This window comes from Pieris napi, chromosome 23 (genome assembly GCF_905475465.1).
Source record: "Pieris napi chromosome 23, ilPieNapi1.2, whole genome shotgun sequence".
Classification (NCBI taxonomy): domain Eukaryota; kingdom Metazoa; phylum Arthropoda; class Insecta; order Lepidoptera; family Pieridae; genus Pieris; species Pieris napi.
This window is the reverse complement of record NC_062256.1, coordinates 1,152,723-1,171,924: the sequence shown is the minus strand read 5'-3', so window position 1 is coordinate 1,171,924 and position 19,202 is coordinate 1,152,723. Positions and strand designations below refer to the sequence as shown.

Here is a 19,202-nt window from a genome sequence, read left to right as displayed (position 1 = left end):
AATGTAAGTAATGTGAATAAATATGATTACATATTTAATTTTCCATCCTTCTGATGCATTCAAGTATAAATGGGAGCAAGGGTACATAGAAACATGTACATACCTCTATATTAACCTTTACCTAACATAGAACCTTGATAACTTAAAACCTCTATAACATAAAATATTTTGTGTTTCCCTTGGACTTTATCTTATCGAGGTTCTACTGTATATCGATATTAAAACAGACGGAATTACATCAAATTGTTTATTTAAATATTATCCATAACTGTAACTATGTATAATAATATGATGACTATTAATGTCATACTGTCTGTGTAACCTCGTGGTACTTGGTAACATACGATTTTGACTAAACTACTTCTTCTCAGTATATTTCATTGCTGAAGATCTTGCCACTGTATGGAGCTTGATCGGTCTTCTGTTTGGTCCATAGCTTCTCTTACCGCAGCAGCAAAATTTCTGCAACCATAATAAAACCCTATGTAGTCTAAAATAATAAGACAATTCAGAGCCGAAACTTAGCGCTTCTTCTGACTCCCATACGTCAAATATGAATTGGATTCTGACAAACGAAAGCCGAAGTTTCGTTTCTCTCCCTAATTCTGACACTTTACCGACTACTTATTGTATTAATTTTTTTTAACTTTTGGGCATAGATATGGCAGTCTGTGCAAGTATTACTGTGACTTGCTTTGTGACTTAATGACGTCGTGTTACCTATGTATAATTATCCTTTTTCCCCTGTACATCTTCTAGTCCAGTTAACTGTCAAAATAGTTTAATGTCAGTATTTCCTACTGATAAACAAACGAACATTGCCATGTGCAAAATTAGTGTTAACTAATTAACATATAACCAAACAATCTAATATTAATATTATCACAGATGTTCTTTTGTCTATATTATATAAAATAGGCCTAGCTCGGAAATTAGTTACTTCGACAGCATGAAGCTGATTGGTTTAGTGATTTTCGGGGTAAGTATTTTATTCAATTACTTGGTTAATCAAATTTATAGTAGTTAGATTTTTATTAATATTACGAAACATGATCTTCATTATTTATTCAATATAGTTGTAAAAACCGCCACATATTTTCGTTAAGCCATAATTCACCAAAATCTAGGTATGAGTATAACACATGTCATAAATATTTTGGCTTTGACAAATGCATGTTGGGGCCTCATAGCCTAGCGGTCTTATTAAGTGGCAGCTAGGTGAGGGGTACCGGGTTCGATTCCCGGTTCGAGGGCAAGTTTTAATTTAATTTAATAAATTGAATTTTGTTCTCGGCCTTTGGGAGGGTTGTGCGGTACCGGGCGAGTGCCAAAACCGTACATGGAGGACACGGTCGAAGTTCTAAGGCAAAACACGAATTATAAAAAAAAATCTTATACTTGACGCTGGCTAATGCACAAACCGTGCCAGAGCCATATTAAAAAAAAATGCATGTCAATTTTGGCGCCAATTCGATAAAAAATTTGGAATGCCCAGCCCGCTAAAATCAAGTAACTTTAAGCCAGATTTTTATAAATTCATGTTTAGGCCTGTCAAAATAAACAAGCGTGGAGTGTCTCGTTGTCGTGGAGATCTAAATAGCATCGCACAGCCAATATGCAATAAAAAAAAAATTAAAAAAATATATATATAGATTATAAAGATGAGTTTGTAAGTTGAGCACGGTAATATGGGATAACTAATACAACCTCTCATTTAAATCAGAAAAATATTTTTGTTTTTGATAGGTTATCTGGTAATCTTTGGTCTCGGCGTGTGTCGTAATTCACTGAATGAGAGACCATAGGCTGGGGTCCTCACAACACACTTTAGGCGGAGAATAATCTAATATATAAAATTCTCGTGTCACAATGTTCGTTCCCATACTCCTCCGAAACGGCTCTACCGATTCTTATGTAATTTTTCTGCATATTCAGTAATACTGAGAATCGGCTACTATATATTCTGATAAGGAGGGAGCTTGTAGTTTATTGTTTATCAGAATGCCAAATCGTAAAATGACTTCGAATCGAAATTTGAGCGCGACCGCCGCTGTAAAAACCGCTGTGTGAGTTCGAAAAGTGAGTTGCAGAATCGCAAGGCTGGTGTAAAACATAGTGACTTAATGTAATCTAACGTAGTACTAAAAAAAGGCTATTTTTTATATACAAAAAGCTATTCAATTGCATTATTTTACGCTGTGAACGGGGCTATTAGATTCAGTTTATATACTTTATGTAAAACTTTATTTTAACAAGTGTTTTGTTTTACAGTGCCTTATCGCTGCGCAGGCGTACCCAAGTAAGTATATTTAGTCATAGTAAGTATTTATATTGCCAAACAATATTCAGGCTACAACACTACGGAGAGGTTTTTGCATCCGTTTAATTGTTTATTGTTATATTAAGTAACTAATTCGTATACTAAAGTATCCTAGTAGTATTATATCAAATTTCAAAAAAGAAAATTAATTAATAATGGTCATATTACAAGATTAACATACAACTTTTTGCCTATAAAGTTTTTCTAGATGTTTTTTAATTCACATACACAATACGCTTATTTATTAAATAACAAGCTATTGTTCCAGCTTTGGGGCCTGTCGCTCTCGGCTCTGGCGTAGTAACAGAAGTGGCCCTCGGAGCTGGCGTAGCAACAGAGGTGGCTGGTTCTGGAGCTGCTACAGCAGCAGTTGGCGCATCCCTTGCTACAGGAGCAAGTCTAGGACATGGAGTAACTGGTACCGGACTTACCAACGGAATTGTGAGCCATGGAATCTCCGTTGATGTGTTTATCAGCACATTACAAACAGCTTATGGTTCGGTGAAAACTAGTGATAGTTCCGTATGTGGTGGATTGACTGCAGCATTCCAAATAGCGCTTGAAACTTGCAGAGGCAAAGAAGCATTTATCAATGATGCCTTCATCACAGCATTCAAGACAGCCTTAGCCGCGAAAAAGGCGAAAGAGGAATTAGTTTTCTATCACTTTATTAGCGCTTTCAGATCTGCTGTAGAAGTCGCGAAGGTCAAAGAATGCCTGATCTCCGAAGGGTTCTTGACTTCATTCAAATTAGCGTTGGAAGCAAAGAAGACTGTTTTGGGTGCCGGTTTTCTAAATGCTTTTAACTGTGGGTTCTGGCCTGGTGGTATTTTCCAAGGAAAGGTTCATAAAAGCTTTTCGGTGGACATTTTCGTGCAAACTATATTTTCCATCTTTGGGGCTAAAGATGGTCTAATAACTGGTGTTTTAATCCAGAAGTCACTTAAAACCTTTGGTAAATGTAAAGGTCTACCATCTACATTTGTGCCAGCTTGGAAAAAGGCTTTTGATTCATGTATAGGCGGAGGAAGTTCCGTTTCTGTAGACGTTTTTATATCTGCTTTTAAGAAGACTTCAGGGTGGAAATCAGTGCCTATACACTGCTTAAAGGCTATAAAATCTCCAGAAAATCTTGGTGCCTTCCCAGATGGAGGAGGAGACAAACTTAATTCAGCTTTTCCAGGATTGGATGGATTAACAACTAACCCCGCACCCGGTTCCGATTCTGATTATCCAGATGATCCTTCTAATATTCCTGATCCCGAACCAGCTGGCCCAGGTTCTAATCCTGAATCACCAACTAGTCCTGAAAGCACTCCAGACCTTGGTGATTCTTCCCCAACGAACCCCGAGTCTCCTGATTCAACATTGCCTAGTGACGATGGTTCACCATCTAATACTCCTACAACTGGCGATGACTCTGTAACTAATGAAGACGCAACTCAACCTGATGTACCTACAACAGCTTTAGTAAATAATAAACCCTCAAAGGACAAACCTATTTTGCCAGGTCTAGGTGATGCCCCATCTGGATCACCAGGTGATGCAAACCCAAAACAAAATCCCGGAGATGCTGCCACTGCTACATCCACCGCGGGTAGTGAAGCAAACGCTGGAAAAGATGGAGCTGTTGCTAAATCAGGAGCAGGCAGTGCTGCTACATCTGGAAAAGATGGAGCTGTAGCTAAATCAGTAGCAGGTAGTGCTGCACAAGCTGGAAAAGATGGAGCTGTTGCTAAATCAGTAGCCGGCAGTACTGCACAAGCTGGAAAAGATGGAGCTGTTGCTAAATCAGTAGCAGGTAGTACTGCACAAACTGGAAAAGATGGAGCTGTAGCTAAATCAGTAGCAGGTAGTGCTGCACAAGCTGGAAAAGATGGAGCTGTTGCTAAATCAGGAGCAGGCAGTGCTGCTACATCTGGAAAAGATGGAGCTGTAGCTAAATCAGTAGCAGGTAGTGCTGCACAAGCTGGAAAAGATGGAGCTGTTGCTAAATCAGTAGCCGGTAGTACTGCACAAGCTGGAAAAGATGGAGCTGTTGCTAAATCAGTAGCAGGTAGTACTGCACAAACTGGAAAAGATGGAGCTGTTGCTAAATCAGTAGCAGGTAGTGCTGCTACGGCTGGTAAAGGTGGAGCTGCTGCTACATCTGTAGCAGGTAGTGCTGCACAAGCTGGTAAAGGTGGAGCTGCTGCTACATCAGTGGCAGGTAGTGCGGCAACGGCTGGAAAAGGTGGAAGCACCGCTGTAGCTGGCAGCGCCGCGTCTGCGGTCTCTAATGGTTCTGGTGGTACAGCTGCTGCAACAGCAGCCAGCGCGGCAGCTTCTGGAAAAAATGGATCCGCTGTTGCAAGCGGTACTGCTACTGCTGTGGCTTCTGGCACAGGCGGTGATAGCACGCCAGAGCCTTGTGGTGACGGTGGACTTGTAGCACAGAAGAAAGCTGGGATTTCGTTAGGCGCAAACTTAGCAACAAGCCTTACCGGCTAATCCTTTTATTAAATATATGTATTATTTGTCTGAGTGTTTTTTATTTGATGTCCTTCCATGTAATGTCATGGAAAATTTGATCTGTATCACTTAAACATTATTTATTTGACTAAAAACCTTGGCATCACACCATAATGTACAAAAAAACATAGACAGCAACAAAAAACATATTATAACAATCATTTACTAAATATTAAAAAACAACCACGTACCGCGAAAAATTATATTGGCGGTATTATTAGCTCAAACAGTGTTACCACTTACCACTTAATAATGCCGCCAAATATATTGACATGATATAATAACTATAGAATCAGTAGACTTCTAATTAAATGCAGAGACTTAGAAAAAGACAAAAAAGAAAATAGAAGAGAAAATCCCAATTTAAATCGAAGTGTGAAAATTTAATTGATTTGACACTAACCTTGCTACATACATTTAGAAATATGTAATTATTAAAGTAAAGAGGTTTAGACTAAGTATATCATAATAAATTAATCAGCAAACCTTGATTTACCATATAAATAATAATAATACATTTTATTTACGAGGAATGCTATATATTACCTATTTGTCTATGTCTAAAGATGCGTAAAAACCCTTTTGGATAGGCCATACTTTTACGTTAAAGATATAAAAATAGTTAACGACCAATTCTCAGACCTACAGAATATACACAAAACATTTCATAAAAATCTGTCAAGACGATCCGAAAAATACTGATTACATGAGATTTTAATAAAAAATCGATATTTATTATATTATTAGTGTTAACATGAATACTGAGATATTTCTTTTTATTATTGAAAGTGGAATTATTGTCTATTGCTAATTGTAATAAGTTACGTATGTGGAGAAAACTTACAAAAAACATATTCAGTTTCAGAAATACAAATGTGTTCAGTATTAACGTTAATTTGAACCAATTTGTAAGTGAGCCAAAAAACTTAATTTAAAACGACAGTTACTTACCGCCACTTTGTTCTATTTTCAAAAGTGTAAATGTCAAATTGGGCGCGCAATAAATCGATTAGTGGCCTTTTGTATAGCAAATTGGAGGCACGTGCTTGCCACATTAGTTTTTGCCCCTATATAATTTATAAAAACCGTCGGCTTACTAAAAACTTCCTCTGTTATAAGATACGCGCTGACGTACAATTATACTCTCAACACATTTAAATAGTTAAAATGAAATTTACCTACTACAAAATACATTATCTTTAACATGAATTAAATGATAACATAGTTCGTATGTACATTATAACTTAGTAATAACACAATATGATAATAATTAATGAGAATACATTGTTTTATATTTTTGAAAATCGAATCGTTTTTATATTGTGCAATGAAGTGTGAATAGGTAAATACACTCACGAGAAGATTATCATCACAGCTTGATTTAACGGCACAGAAGGTTTTTTTTTGGCTCCGTGGCTGAGAAGCAGGGAACAGGGGAGTGTCTAGTTTCCCTTTTCCTAGAAAGGGACTTTATTAACTTAAGTTATATGTAATACCTATAACTTAATAATATAATGATGATTATAATAATATTCCATAAAGCAAGTTTCATCCATCCTTGCTCCATGTATGTAGACCTATAATTTCATTAGTATTCTTATGATGAACCAGGTGGCGCTTATTTAAATAGTTTTAACTATTGATTCATTTTGGACTTTAGACTTTTAATTTCAATAAAATTTATTGGTCATTAAAATACTCAATGAAAAATATTTAACGGCCGTAAAATGATAAAATAATAATTTATAGATAAAGGTATTAACTATGTTAAAAAACTTCATCAAAACGTCAAAATCCTTGACATTCATAACAAAATCCAAACAGTCTCAAATTCGAAGTCAAATATTTTCACCCAGAAAAATGAGTCAAGAACAAAAATCTCCTTGTATTTTTTGTAATATTGTAAATAAGTTGGAAGACACGGAAATTTTATATGAAGATGACTTTGTTTGTGTGTTTCGAGATATTAAACCGGCCAGCAAATTTCATATTTTGACTGTTCCTAAGCGGCACATTGAAGATGCCAGAGCATTAACTCCTAACGATTTTGAATTGGGTAAGTAACACAGTATAATATGGCTAACTCTTTAGTCTGATGTAAAATTTGCTTTCTGCATTGTCAATCGATTCTATAATAAGACAGATCAAGTATAGTTACTGGATGTTTCTGTGTCTTTATTTTAAATAAGAAAGAATTATTTTCTTTTGTTTTTTTCGTTCATATATTGAAATTTAACCTTGCCCTGTAACAAAACTTATTGTCATAGCACAACAGTCTACTTAAATTGTTTTCCTAAATTTTTATATACCATCTTGATGCCCATTCATATTGGTACAAATTGCATACAACCTTTAGTTTTAAATGGCTTATCACAATTTTTACAGTGCAAAAAATGCTAACTGTAGCTAAAGAAATGCTCACACAAAATAACTATTCCATTGATGATGCCAGATTTGGTTACCACTGGCCACCATTTAGAAGTGTAAAACATTTACATTTACATGCAATAGCTCCAGAAAGTGAAATGGGATTCTTGGCTCGGATGATATTTAAAAAGGACTCATATTGGTTTGTGTCTGTAAGTATGAATTTACAATTCTTGCAACTTTCTACCTCAATTTTAATACCAAATGTTATAGTTGAAAAATTTATATTTATGTTTAATTTCAGCCTGACTATGTTGCTTCAAGACTGTGAAAAGCTTATAGCACAATATGTGTACCAATTTAGTAGAATTTTTCTTGGTGGTGTGTACATTAGTGGGTATCGTAGTTTGAAATACAGTTGAACCCATTTAAGTGAGTATTATATTTTTTTTTGTGTATTAACTTGTGAATACAATTTTGCATAGCTATTAGAATTCACAATTTAATACATCAAAAAACCAAAGCAATATTACATGAGAATATGTCATTAGATTTAATGTGTGAATAAATGTCAATGTGACTTACTCTCAAAATGATAAGTAGCTAAGACCATTTCATGGTCATTAGTTAATAATAAAAATAGCACTATACTAATATGACCTGGATTCCAAAACCTGGGAATCAATGACAGACTTTCTTTGTTACATATATTGGATAGAAAACTGTTCACCTCATGGTACAAGCTTTGGAAACTTAGCAGATTGGTCCGGTACTTAATCTATTATCTATGTATTACTGTTCATTCCTTGGGCCTCCTTCAAATCCCACCATCTCTGTACTGTGCCTTCCACGGTTTCCTGGTCTATCCGCCTTCTCACATATATAGGTTCAATTGTATTATATTTTTGTTAATAAGATTACTGTGGTATTAATTAATTTTAAATGGTAATGTATTAAATATGATTTTTTGGAAGTACTAGAAGATGTTCGGTACAGAAAATTTGTTTCAATTAGCTACACATCATAAGCTCAAATCTTAATGTTATTAAAGGTACCACTTTAAGCTTTATTTTTGTACCAAACTACTGTTTTATGACCCTTGTGTACTTTTTTATATGTGAAATGTTCTGAACAACGTTCTTTGGTGTGTATAGATGTGCAGTGTGTGTTTTTAGGAATGATTATTTCTTGTAAGATTATATATTTCCATTACATGGTTCCTATTATTTTAATAGTTATGTTAGCAATTATTTAATAAAGTGTTATTGTGTTACATACAGTGTTATTTATTGACATGTTTATCACAATAATTTTTACATTTGTCCATGTAAAAATTGTTGTGTTGTATTAAAACAACAATGTATATATTGTTTATTACGAACTCCAAAACAGCCTGGTTTTTATGTTAGAATAAAAATGCCGCATCTATTCAGTTTGAGACCACTAACATTCCACGCATGCGCAATGGCTTAAAAGCGTCGCACCGGCGGCATTCCCTATCGTCGTCTGACAAATGATGTTATGCTTTAATTCTCTTTCAGTCTACCTTAAATATGTATCATGTTTAACAACAGGTAACCCTTCTTTGCGGCCAGATTTAACTAGACACCCATATACAATAATAAATAGAAAAAAATATGCTTCAATTTGATATATAATTAACAAATGTACGTCCCATACGCTCTCTATTTCTGCTGCACTCTGTAATCTCTGTTTCTGCTGCACCTTCATATTCCTTAGGGAAGGGGAGGTCATTTCTACACAAAAGGATACCAGTCCATGCAACAAAATACTAGAATTAACAGAAGCAGCTTTTGCAAAAATAACACCTGAAGACTATCATAAAGAATGCAAATAAATGCAACGTCGAGATAACGAATATTAATGGAGAATGGCAACATTTTGCTATATGTACGCTAAAAACGCCGCGTCTACGGGATTTTGGCGTCGCGAACTCTGGGAACCTTAAGCCCCATCCACACGCTTGACAAACAATGGCAAACAGCCAACAGCAAACAGCAAACATGGACGTGTGGATGGGTGTTTGTCGTTGTTTGCCTGTTTGTGTTTGTGTTGGGCAGTGTTCGGCATCGGTGTCGGTTTTAGTTGCCAGATCAAAGGATGTTTGGCAAACAGTTTGCTACGTATCCACACGTTTGGCCAGCGATCAGTATGCGCGCGAGCTTGCGGGAGGCGGACGTATTTACTTGCTACACTTTTTCAATTAAAGCCCAAATAATAAAGTCTAAATCAGTACCTTGTACGATTTCTATGTATTTTAATCATCCACCATCGTCTTTGCTTTCTTCTTTTTTTCCTTTTTTCTTTCTCTTGCTTTAATTTATAATAAAAATATGTCAACCCGAAAGTAATAGCTGCCACAAGCTCGTCGTCCGCCATGTTTGCCGATTCGGAATGTTATGAACGTTCGCCAAGCATGTGGATGGCTGTTTGTGTTGGGTGATTGTGGTTGGTGTTTGGGACTTCGTTTGCTGTTTGCGGTGTTTGTGACAAACAGCCAGCGTGTGGATGCCCCATTAAGTTGGCGGGGGGAAATTAATTTTTTGCACTTTTTTTTGGCTCTATCAACTGTTCGTTAACTGTTCTTCATTGTTCTATCAAAAATTTTTTTTGTTCGTTCTTATTTTTATTTTTTTTTAATTATAAAAAAAATGACCCTCAATTTGGCACGAACTATAGATATTTTGATATTTTTTTTCTTTTTCTAATAGTTTAGAACTATTCAATAACTGTTCGTTCAAAATAAACAACTGTTCGGCTTTCATTATCCTGTAATTTAATAATAATTAACTTTTTTTTATAAATCTTAATTAAATGTTATTGCGCATGCGCAGTATCAATGCGCATAGTTCTCATAAATTATGCGCGGCCTATTTGAATTCGATTCAAAGAGACAACACAACAATAACAGCAACAACAACAAAATCATCATCATCATCATCATTGACGACCATCAAATATCAAGAATATATTAAAAATTTAATTTCTTAGATTATTTTTCTGCATGATTATTAAAAATATTATTGTATACTTAAATATATGCTTAGGTCAAAAAATGAAGAGAAAAGTTCATAAAAATTTAATTATTTGATTAATTCAGTATTGTTATCTGTCATAGTTATTTATTATAAAGTTAAAATCTTAAGTGTTTAGTTTACTAATATATCTATCGTTATTTAATTATTGTTCTTTGGCTAGTTTAAGTGCATCGGTGTACAGCATTTTAAACTCTATTCAAAACCAGCTGATTTTTGCTATATTTTTCACATAATGATGAATAATTTATAATAAAGATACTGCGCATGCGCAATAACATTTAATTAAGATTTATAAAAAAAAAGTTAATTATTATTAAATTACAGGATAATGAAAGCCGAACAGTTGTTTATTTTGAACGAACAGTTATTGAATAGTTCTAAACTATTAGAAAAAGAAAAAAAATATAAAAATATCTATAGTTCGTGCCAAATTGAGGGTAAATTTTTTTATAATTAAAAAAAAAATAAAATAAGAACGAACAAAAAAAAAATTTGATAGAACAATGAAGAACAGTTAACGAACAGTTGATAGAGCCAAAAAAATGCAAAAACTTAATTTCCCCCCGCCAACTTTTTTTTTTTTTTTTTTTTTTTTATATTATGGCAACAGCTCCCCGCCAACTTAAGGTTCCCGCGAACTCTAGTTAATAATGACTCATGTGTCATGACTGTTGAGTGTTGACATTTGACTACTTTCATTTCATATCTCAACTCGCAAGTCGCAAATGACAATTGACAATAGTCAATACCGTATTACCCAAAACTTGAAAGTTTTAAAGAAAATTGAACATTGAACTTTAAGTTTTAAAAATATAATTACAAAAGGTTTTAATAAATAATATTGGTTTAAAATAAACATTATCCATACTGATATCCCATAATGTCAAAACTTGCAGAAATAAGACTTTTATACGAGACTAAAGTAAACAAGATAGTTCCACATCCAATTTTTGATTCTCGAGATTTGCCTAAAGTTAAAAGTGATATTTATTTATACCGGGTCTTAGAACACAGTCAAAATAATGTACAACAAGCCGCCGATATGCTGTACAACATAATGGAATGGAGAAAAACCAATAATGTTAATGATATAAGTGAATCTAATGTTGATTTAGATATTCTGAAAGATGGCTTATACTTCACTCGTGGACGAGATATAGACAGCTGCTTACTTTTTATTATGAATTCCAAAGCTTATATTAAAAATCACAGGGACCTTGAAGCAGTGAAAAAAGTTTTTATATATTGGCTAGAACGCCTTGAAAGGGAAGAGGGTGGGAAGAAAGTCACGTTATTTTTTGATATGGATGGATGTGGCATAAATAATATGAACTTAAACTTATTTAGCTACATGATTAATGTTCTTAAATGTTACTATCCAAATTTTATTAACTATATAATAATTTTCCAAATGCCGTGGATATTATCTGCAGGCTTTAGAATTGTTAAGGAGATGTTGCCAGCACCTGCTATTGAAAGATTGAGAATAATAAACAAGGATAAATTAAAAGATTTAATTGCTCCTGAACAGGCCTTAGTAAGTTGGGGTGGAAAGGATAACTATAAATTTGAATTTGTGCCTGAAAATCGAAATATTGATACAGTCATTATTGAGGATGATGATAATTATTCTCTTGGTGAAATGTTAAGAATAAAACCGCCTAAAGTTTTGCTATTTGAAACTATAGGTCACAAAATTTCATCACAACTTATAATAACAAATATGGAGGAGGGTATTATTGCATTTAAAATACGTACTACAGCCCCAGAAAGATACACAGTCCGTCCGAACCAAGGCATTTTACCTAAACGTATTTCTAAGAGTATAGATATTATAGTTCTACCAGGGTTTGACTTAAGTTCAGTAGAGAAAGATAGATTTTTAATTTTATCAGTTAATGTGCCAAAATTGGATATGCCACAAACAGAATTGAGACAAATTTGGAAAAGTGCTGGAAGCAGCATTGATGAATACAGGCTTACTTGTGCTGTGAAAGTACAAAACATGAGTGTTAAGAATGTTGAAACAAATTCATTAAATGAAATAAAAAGAAGCATGGATAATGAGTATAATAGGATTCAAAATAATCTTAACTCATTTAATAGATATCAAATTCTTATTATGATTATAATGTCAGTTTCAATATTTATTCATATTATTATCTGGATGAATATTGGCAAAAAATGTACTAGACCGTAGATAAGGATAATAACCGTAAAGGACTGTAATTAAGGACAAGGAAATATTATGTAAAGCATTTTAAAAATGTAAACTAAAATTATACAAAATCACCAAGTGATGTAAAATATTCTGTGATAGGCAATTGTAAATTGGTTTTAAATTTGATTATCTGTAATATAGGAAAAATATAATATTTTAAATTAAAATCTATTAGGTGAAGAAATATTAAGAACAAACTATTTTCCTACCACTGAGACAATGTGATAGTATACTTATTTATTAATAAGAAATCGGGCATTTATTATGAAACTTGTCTTTAGATAATTGTTAAGGACATATTGTTGTGTAAAAAAACAGCTGGTACAGGGTAGTTTTTTAAATACATTTTTATAATATTTTACTTGTTTTTTTCATAATGATCTCACCATTTTTGTAATTGAGATGTGCCCAAACATCACACATGTTACAAGGACGAAAATTAGGTACTCATGAAAATATGTTATAGAAATTATATACATGTGTGAAAATTCAACTTCCTAACAATCGAGTAGCCGCAATATCGCAGCACACAACTCCCAGGGGGCTTTTTATCAAAGAACTGGCATAGTCCGCCAATCATCCGCGAATATACAATATATATACATAAGTAGCAATTATGTCATAAATAATTAACAATGCGAGGTTGCTAAAACGACGGGGAATTCCCCGTTCCTTTCGATAGACGGGCATGGGTTGATTGATCTCAGGGATACCCGACGTTATGATTGAATTTATTAAAAAAATAAAAATTCAGTGGCGTTACAACCTCTTTAGGTCTTGGCCTCAGATTTCTGAATCTGTTTCACGATCATTTTTAAATCTAATAGGCAAATAGGTGATCCACACGCCGTCGACTTTTTGGATCTAAGACATATCAGTTTCCTCACGGTGTTTTCCTTCACCGTTCGAGAAAATGTTAAAATGCGCACATAAAAAGAAAGACCCAGTGCACAGCCGTGGATCGAACCTACGACCTCAGGGTATGAGAGTCGCACGCTGAAGCCACTACGCCAACACTGTTGATTGAATTTATTAAAATTTAAAATATCACCTATTGTTTTCAGTTAAACATTGACTGGCATTAATAAACTCTTTCTTACTCTATGCACAATTTACAATAAATCTGTACTGTGAAGGAAAGAATTATGAAGAAATCGGCATGACGACCCACAAATAGTGTCAAATTCGACAGATTGACCTTATTTTAAAATATTGGTTAAATTTAACCCTTATTTAGGGTATGTTCCGATATACACTGCGACCACTGTACAGAGTACCGTCAATTTAGTATACTGTGAAACCGTTTCTCTATAGCCAGCTATACAGGTTACAATTTAAAACGGAACGCAGTCCAGTATACTAGTCAGCTTCGTTTTTCGACACAGTTTTCAAATGAGTGCATCAAAGTTTTTCAATTCAACAAGAAAAACTATTGTAGCGATTGTGTAGTACTTTCTTTCATATTTTGATGTATGTGGCAACACAAATACCGGCGGTTAATAAAAAGAAGAAAACGAATGTCACTCAAGACAGACTTCAGAGGAGTGAGATATGTATATTTTTTTCCATGGGTTTTTCTATAAGAATATAAATTAATGACTGTTTTGTGAAGAATAAACCAATGAACAAAGTTAAATATGGGTTATGATTTATTATAAGATAGAACATCCCATAATTGGTGACCCCCGACGTGATGTGAAGTTTCCGACGTGATGTGAAGTTTCCGACGTGACGTGACCACTTTTTGGACTCGCACTCCCAGTTGAGAACGAGCGACGAGGGCGCAACGACGAGGTGCAGCCCCCAATCGTGTCGCTCCAGGGCCAGGTGCGCCAGCAGCGCGATCGTCTGGATGTTTTTTTTTTCTTTCACGAGTCATTTGTCGCATTTACAAAACGCTTCAACTATATTATTGTGCATATATTGTTATTTGTTATATTTATATCTATTTGATATGACAACTTATATGTTTACTGTTTAGCTTACCTGTATACTAACCGTGTGATCTGCCACTGCACCTCTCTCACAGCTACAATTTTTTTTTTATTATTTCATCTTGCTTGGTCGTGTGGTATAATGGCTGATAGGGAATTAGAACAGCGATTACAACAGCTGACACTGGAGAATGCAGCTCTTCAGCAGAAACTGACTGATATTGGATCTACATCAGAATCAACACTCAAGTCTGAAGAGCAAGCGGTGTGCAAGGTAGCTGTCAAGTTACCACCTTTCTGGCCTGACAAACCAGCAGTATGGTTTGGGCAGGTAGAAGCTCAGTTTGATATAGCGGGTATTGTTGGTGATAATACCAAATATAATTATGTAATAAGTAGATTAGACGAAAAGTTAGCTGGGGAGATTGAGGATATCATTACCAGACCCCCACCCATAGGCCAAAGGTATAAAAAGGTAAAAGATGAGTTAGTACGGCGTCTTTCAATGTCAGAGGAACAGCGGGTACGCCAGCTTATTAGTGTAGAGGAGCTTGGAGACAGGCGACCATCGCAGTTTCTGCGTCATCTGCGTTCGTTAGCGGGTAACACCCTTACAGATGAAAATATTTTGCGCCAGCTTTGGATGCGCCGTCTTCCTCAAAATATTCAGGCTATTTTAGCTTCGCAAACTGAACTGAGTCTGGACAAAATAGCAGACCTAGCAGACAAGATCACAGAGATATCAGGACCCAGCCACCAGGTGTACTCCTGTGTGATGCCAGCGCCTGTACCATCGGTACTGGATTCTTTAGTAAAGACAGTGGAAGATTTAAGCAAGCAAGTTGCATCTCTTACCAACTCGCATCCTCGCGGTCGCTCACGCAGCAAATCAATATCTAGACAGCGTTCTCGCGGTGCCTCACCTAGAAATCCAGATATGTGCTGGTACCATAGAAGGTTCAATAGCAGGGCAACCAAATGTACCAAACCCTGCAACTGGCAACCCGACACCTCGCCGTCGGAAAACAGGAAACACAGTCAGTAGACGCGGCGACTGATTGTTCTCATCAAAGCCGCCGTATTTTTGTTACAGATAAACATTCGAAACTCCAGTATCTAGTGGATACTGGCTCGGATCTCTGTTGTTTTCCTAAGCGTCTTGCAAAAAACCGTCGTGCTTCTGCAGATTTTGATCTAAGCGCTGCGAATGGGAGTTCTATTAAAACCTATGGCAACATATCTTTGCATCTTAACCTAGGTTTACGCAGGGATTTCCACTGGAATTTTGTTATTGCGGATGTTGACACACCGATTATCGGCTCCGATTTTTTAAGTCATTATAATTTATTACCGGACTGCCGAAGCAAATGTCTCTTAGATGGTAGCACTGGGTTATCTATCCCCACTTCCATTGCATCCTCCAGTCAATCCAGTGTCAAGACCGTTATTTCTAATAACTCTAGTTTAACACACATACTTACTGAGTTTCCTGATGTCACGCGTCCACCTGGTCTACCTAGAATCATCAAGCACAGCACCGTGCATTATATTAAAACTATTGATGGTCCTCCCGTGTCGTGTCGTCCCCGTCGCCTGGCACCTCAAAAACTTACTGCTGCCAAAAAAGAATTTGAAGACATGGTTCAATGCGGCACAGCAAGACCCTCTAAAAGCGCTTGGTCGTCACCATTGCACATGACACCCAAAAAAGACAACACATGGCGTCCTTGTGGCGATTATCGCGCATTAAACGCTAGGACCATACCAGATAGATACCCCGTTCGTCATATCAATGATTTCGCCTGCAGCCTCGCTGGAGCTACTATTTTCAGCACTATTGACTTAGTGAAAGCGTACCATCAAATTCCCGTTTTTGAAGAAGATATCGCGAAGACCGCCATCGTTACCCCGTTTGGCCTCTTCGAGTTTCCTTTCATGACCTTTGGGCTGCGCAATGCTGGCCAAACCTTCCAGCGTTTTATCGACGAGGTCACGCGGGGTCTCGATTTCTGCTTTCCTTATATCGATGACGTGCTTGTTTTTTCAGTGGACGAGAGCAGCCACAGAGAGCATCTGCGCGTCCTTTTTAAGCGCCTACAAGATTACGGGGTGGTGATCAATCCATCTAAGTGCATTCTTGGTGCCAGCGAGGTTGTATTTCTCGGATATCTCATTAACGCTAATGGTACGCGGCCTCCTCTGGACCGCGTTCAAAAGCTATTAGATTTTCCCCCTCCTGACACCGTGCAAGGCGTGAGGCGTTTTCTCGGTATGATTAATTTTTATCGCCGTTTCATCCCTCATGCCGCCAAGTTTCAAGCGCAGTTAGTAGACGCTTTAGTCGAGATCAATGGCAAAGGCTCCAAACCGTATCCATGGACGCCGGAGCTGTTGAGAGTTTTCGAAGACTGCAAGAAAAGTTTATCAGACGCCACGCTACTTACACATCCAGTAAATGATGCACCTTTGGGTCTTTTTACAGATGCTTCTAGCATGCACATCGGCGCCTGTTTACAGCAGTTGATCAATGGACAATGGTGCCCTCTGTCATTTTTCAGCAAGAAACTGACTCCCAAACAGTCACAGTGGCCTGCCTACCATCGCGAACTTCTGGCGGTGTACGAAAGTGTACAGCATTTCCGTCACATTCTCGAGGTGCAACATGCAACCATTTTTACAGACCACAAACCATTGCTGTACGCTTTCGTACAACGTCGAGAGAAATTGGCTCCCGCTCAGCTCAACCAGCTTTCATTTATTTCGCAATTTACAACTGATATCAGACCCGCCATTGATGGTAAAACCCTGAACATCGATTTAAAGGGGAAGGATGTAACTGTAAGTGTGGATCGCGTTAAACCAGCGTTCGTCGAGCAGTTTGTTTTTCCTTCAGCTCGCACACCTAGCTTTGTACCCGCTGGTCCTGCGTTGCCGTCATTACTCTCGCCTACTGTGGAAAATATTCCTCCCGTTTCTGCCCCTAATCCTGTTGTTACCAGGTCAGGCAGAACGGTTAGATTTAAGACTAGGTTAGATTTGTAAATATTAAGTTTTCTTTGTAATGTCAAATATTTTAAGTTTTTTTTATTTTATTGTTATATACTATAATTTTTCGCCTTAGTTTTTCTGTCTCCGTAGGGGGGTGGTGTAGCGATTGTGTAGTACTTTCTTTCATATTTTGATGTATGTGGCAACACAAATACCGGCGGTTAATAAAAAGAAGAAAACGAATGTCACTCAAGACAGACTTCAGAGGAGTGAGATATGTATATTTTTTTTACATGGGTTTTTCTATAAGAATATAAATTAATGACTGTTTTGTGAAGAATAAACCAATGAACAAAGTTAAATATGGGTTATGATTTATTATAAGATAGAACATCCCATACTATTATTGGAGTATTATCGCATTAAAAAAATCTATATTAATATTAACTGTCAATTGAATTAATACTACAAAGAAAGTAAGTTAGAATTTTAAATGTTTGTTATTAAACTGTAAGTTATATCAGCCGTTAGGCATTCAAGTGGTTTTGATTGATCACGTGATCAAAGCACTGCGAGTACCTTACCTCGAAAACGCCAGTGCTCGCAGTAGAAGTATAGCGGGGATTTGTGACGTCATATATTTCCTAGGACGCTGCGGCTGTATACTGCAGTCCATAGCGGAACAAATTTTTGAACAGTGGGAGCACTATACAGTACTCGCAGTGTATATCGGAACATACCCTTAGTATTTAGTTTCTAGAGAGATGTAGGTACGTTTTTATGGGTTGTTTTAGATTAGATCTAATTATTAGCATTTTTCCTTATGATTCCTCGTTTCCGATCATGATTCATGGTCGCAAATAACCTGCTTAGATGCCTTGCAGTCATGCTTGCAATGTTGCGATCAATTGGCCAATATAATAAATTAATTTTGTTTCAACAAGCAACATGATTATAGCAAATGATGCCCTGGGGGTCTAGCCAAGATGGCTTAACGGTAGTGTATGTAGAAAGTCGAAAACTAAATTTGTATGAAAATGACAGCTCGTGTCGACAATCGGTAGCCTAGGCCCTAAAGGCGTGAGTCGGGATACAATAAGCGACGCCATGACAGTGCTACGAAAAGACACACATTAACGCTTACACTATTCGGTAGCCAACGACCAATTAATGTTTCGGCAGTGTAGAAAAAACGGCGTTTCTCCGCCATGTTTTAGCGTGATCTCAAAAGCTGCTGTTTGCAATAATTCAGTACAACTATTGCCATCTTTAATGACTACCGTTTTAAAAACATGTCATATTTTGGACGTTTTAACGAAATGGTTTTAATTTGTTTTCTGTCTTTTTTTAACGTTCTCGTGTAATAGTAATAATTTAAACTAGAGTTAATATTTTTAAGTTAAGAGTTTTAGTTTTTCTATGAATCAATGCGAGGATAACATAATATAGACAAAGATAAATATGAAAATATCAAGAAAATCAGCAAATTAGTAGAGGTAAATCCTAGTTATATTGGATATCTTTTATTGATATTTATATTGCATGTAAGTTCATGAAATTGTTCTTTAATTTGAAAAATACATATACCATTTAATATTGCATATATTATGTAATCACAAAGTAAAATGATTGTACATTTTATTTGTATATTTCAGATGAGAAAGCAGTCACTAATGAACATAATTAGAAGTTTTAAATATATTTTATTGTAATTATAATAGAAGCTGATAATGATATAATATTGATTTAAATTAATCAAAAAAAAGTGGATTTATACTTTATGAACTTTAGAAATATAAAAT

The 19,202-nt window shown here is 35.9% G+C and overlaps 3 protein-coding genes across 3 annotated transcripts; all 3 read left to right on the top strand.

Annotated features, from left to right (window-relative positions):
* The first annotated feature begins 878 nt into the window (after positions 1-878).
* Positions 879-4,840, top strand: LOC125061488 (pneumococcal serine-rich repeat protein-like). Its single transcript, XM_047666959.1, has 3 exons — positions 879-979; positions 2,272-2,299; positions 2,589-4,840. Exons 1-3 carry the CDS (start codon positions 950-952, stop codon positions 4,808-4,810), a joined length of 2,280 nt encoding a protein of 759 aa, XP_047522915.1. The 5' UTR covers positions 879-949; the 3' UTR covers positions 4,811-4,840.
* Positions 4,841-6,598: 1,758 nt separating this feature from the next.
* LOC125061592 (adenosine 5'-monophosphoramidase HINT3-like) lies at positions 6,599-8,471 on the top strand. The gene is made up of 3 exons (XM_047667080.1): positions 6,599-6,887; positions 7,217-7,410; positions 7,503-8,471. Exons 1-3 carry the CDS (start codon positions 6,692-6,694, stop codon positions 7,527-7,529), a joined length of 417 nt encoding a protein of 138 aa, XP_047523036.1. The 5' UTR covers positions 6,599-6,691; the 3' UTR covers positions 7,530-8,471.
* A 2,521-nt stretch (positions 8,472-10,992) lies between these two features.
* Positions 10,993-12,836, top strand: LOC125061476 (motile sperm domain-containing protein 2-like). Its single transcript, XM_047666946.1, has one exon. The coding sequence runs from the start codon at positions 11,138-11,140 to the stop codon at positions 12,455-12,457; it is 1,320 nt and encodes a 439-aa protein (XP_047522902.1). The 5' UTR covers positions 10,993-11,137; the 3' UTR covers positions 12,458-12,836.
* The last annotated feature ends 6,366 nt before the right edge of the window (positions 12,837-19,202 follow it).

What these genes read in the sequence shown, in the direction of transcription:
- LOC125061488 (XM_047666959.1), top strand. Translation starts at nt 950, where the DNA reads ATGAAGCTGATTGGTTTAGTGATTTTCGGG. An exon ending in TTGGTTTAGTGATTTTCGGG is followed by an intron (nt 980 to 2,271) that starts GTAAGTATTTTA and finishes TTTGTTTTACAG; the next exon opens with TGCCTTATCGCTGCGCAGGC. An exon ending in CGCTGCGCAGGCGTACCCAA is followed by an intron (nt 2,300 to 2,588) that starts GTAAGTATATTT and finishes CTATTGTTCCAG; the next exon opens with CTTTGGGGCCTGTCGCTCTC.
- LOC125061592 (XM_047667080.1), top strand. Translation starts at nt 6,692, where the DNA reads ATGAGTCAAGAACAAAAATCTCCTTGTATTTTTTGTAATATTGTAAAT. An exon ending in TCCTAACGATTTTGAATTGG is followed by an intron (nt 6,888 to 7,216) that starts GTAAGTAACACA and finishes CAATTTTTACAG; the next exon opens with TGCAAAAAATGCTAACTGTA. An exon ending in ACTCATATTGGTTTGTGTCT is followed by an intron (nt 7,411 to 7,502) that starts GTAAGTATGAAT and finishes GTTTAATTTCAG; the next exon opens with CCTGACTATGTTGCTTCAAG.
- LOC125061476 (XM_047666946.1), top strand. Translation starts at nt 11,138, where the DNA reads ATGTCAAAACTTGCAGAAATAAGACTTTTATACGAGACTAAAGTAAAC.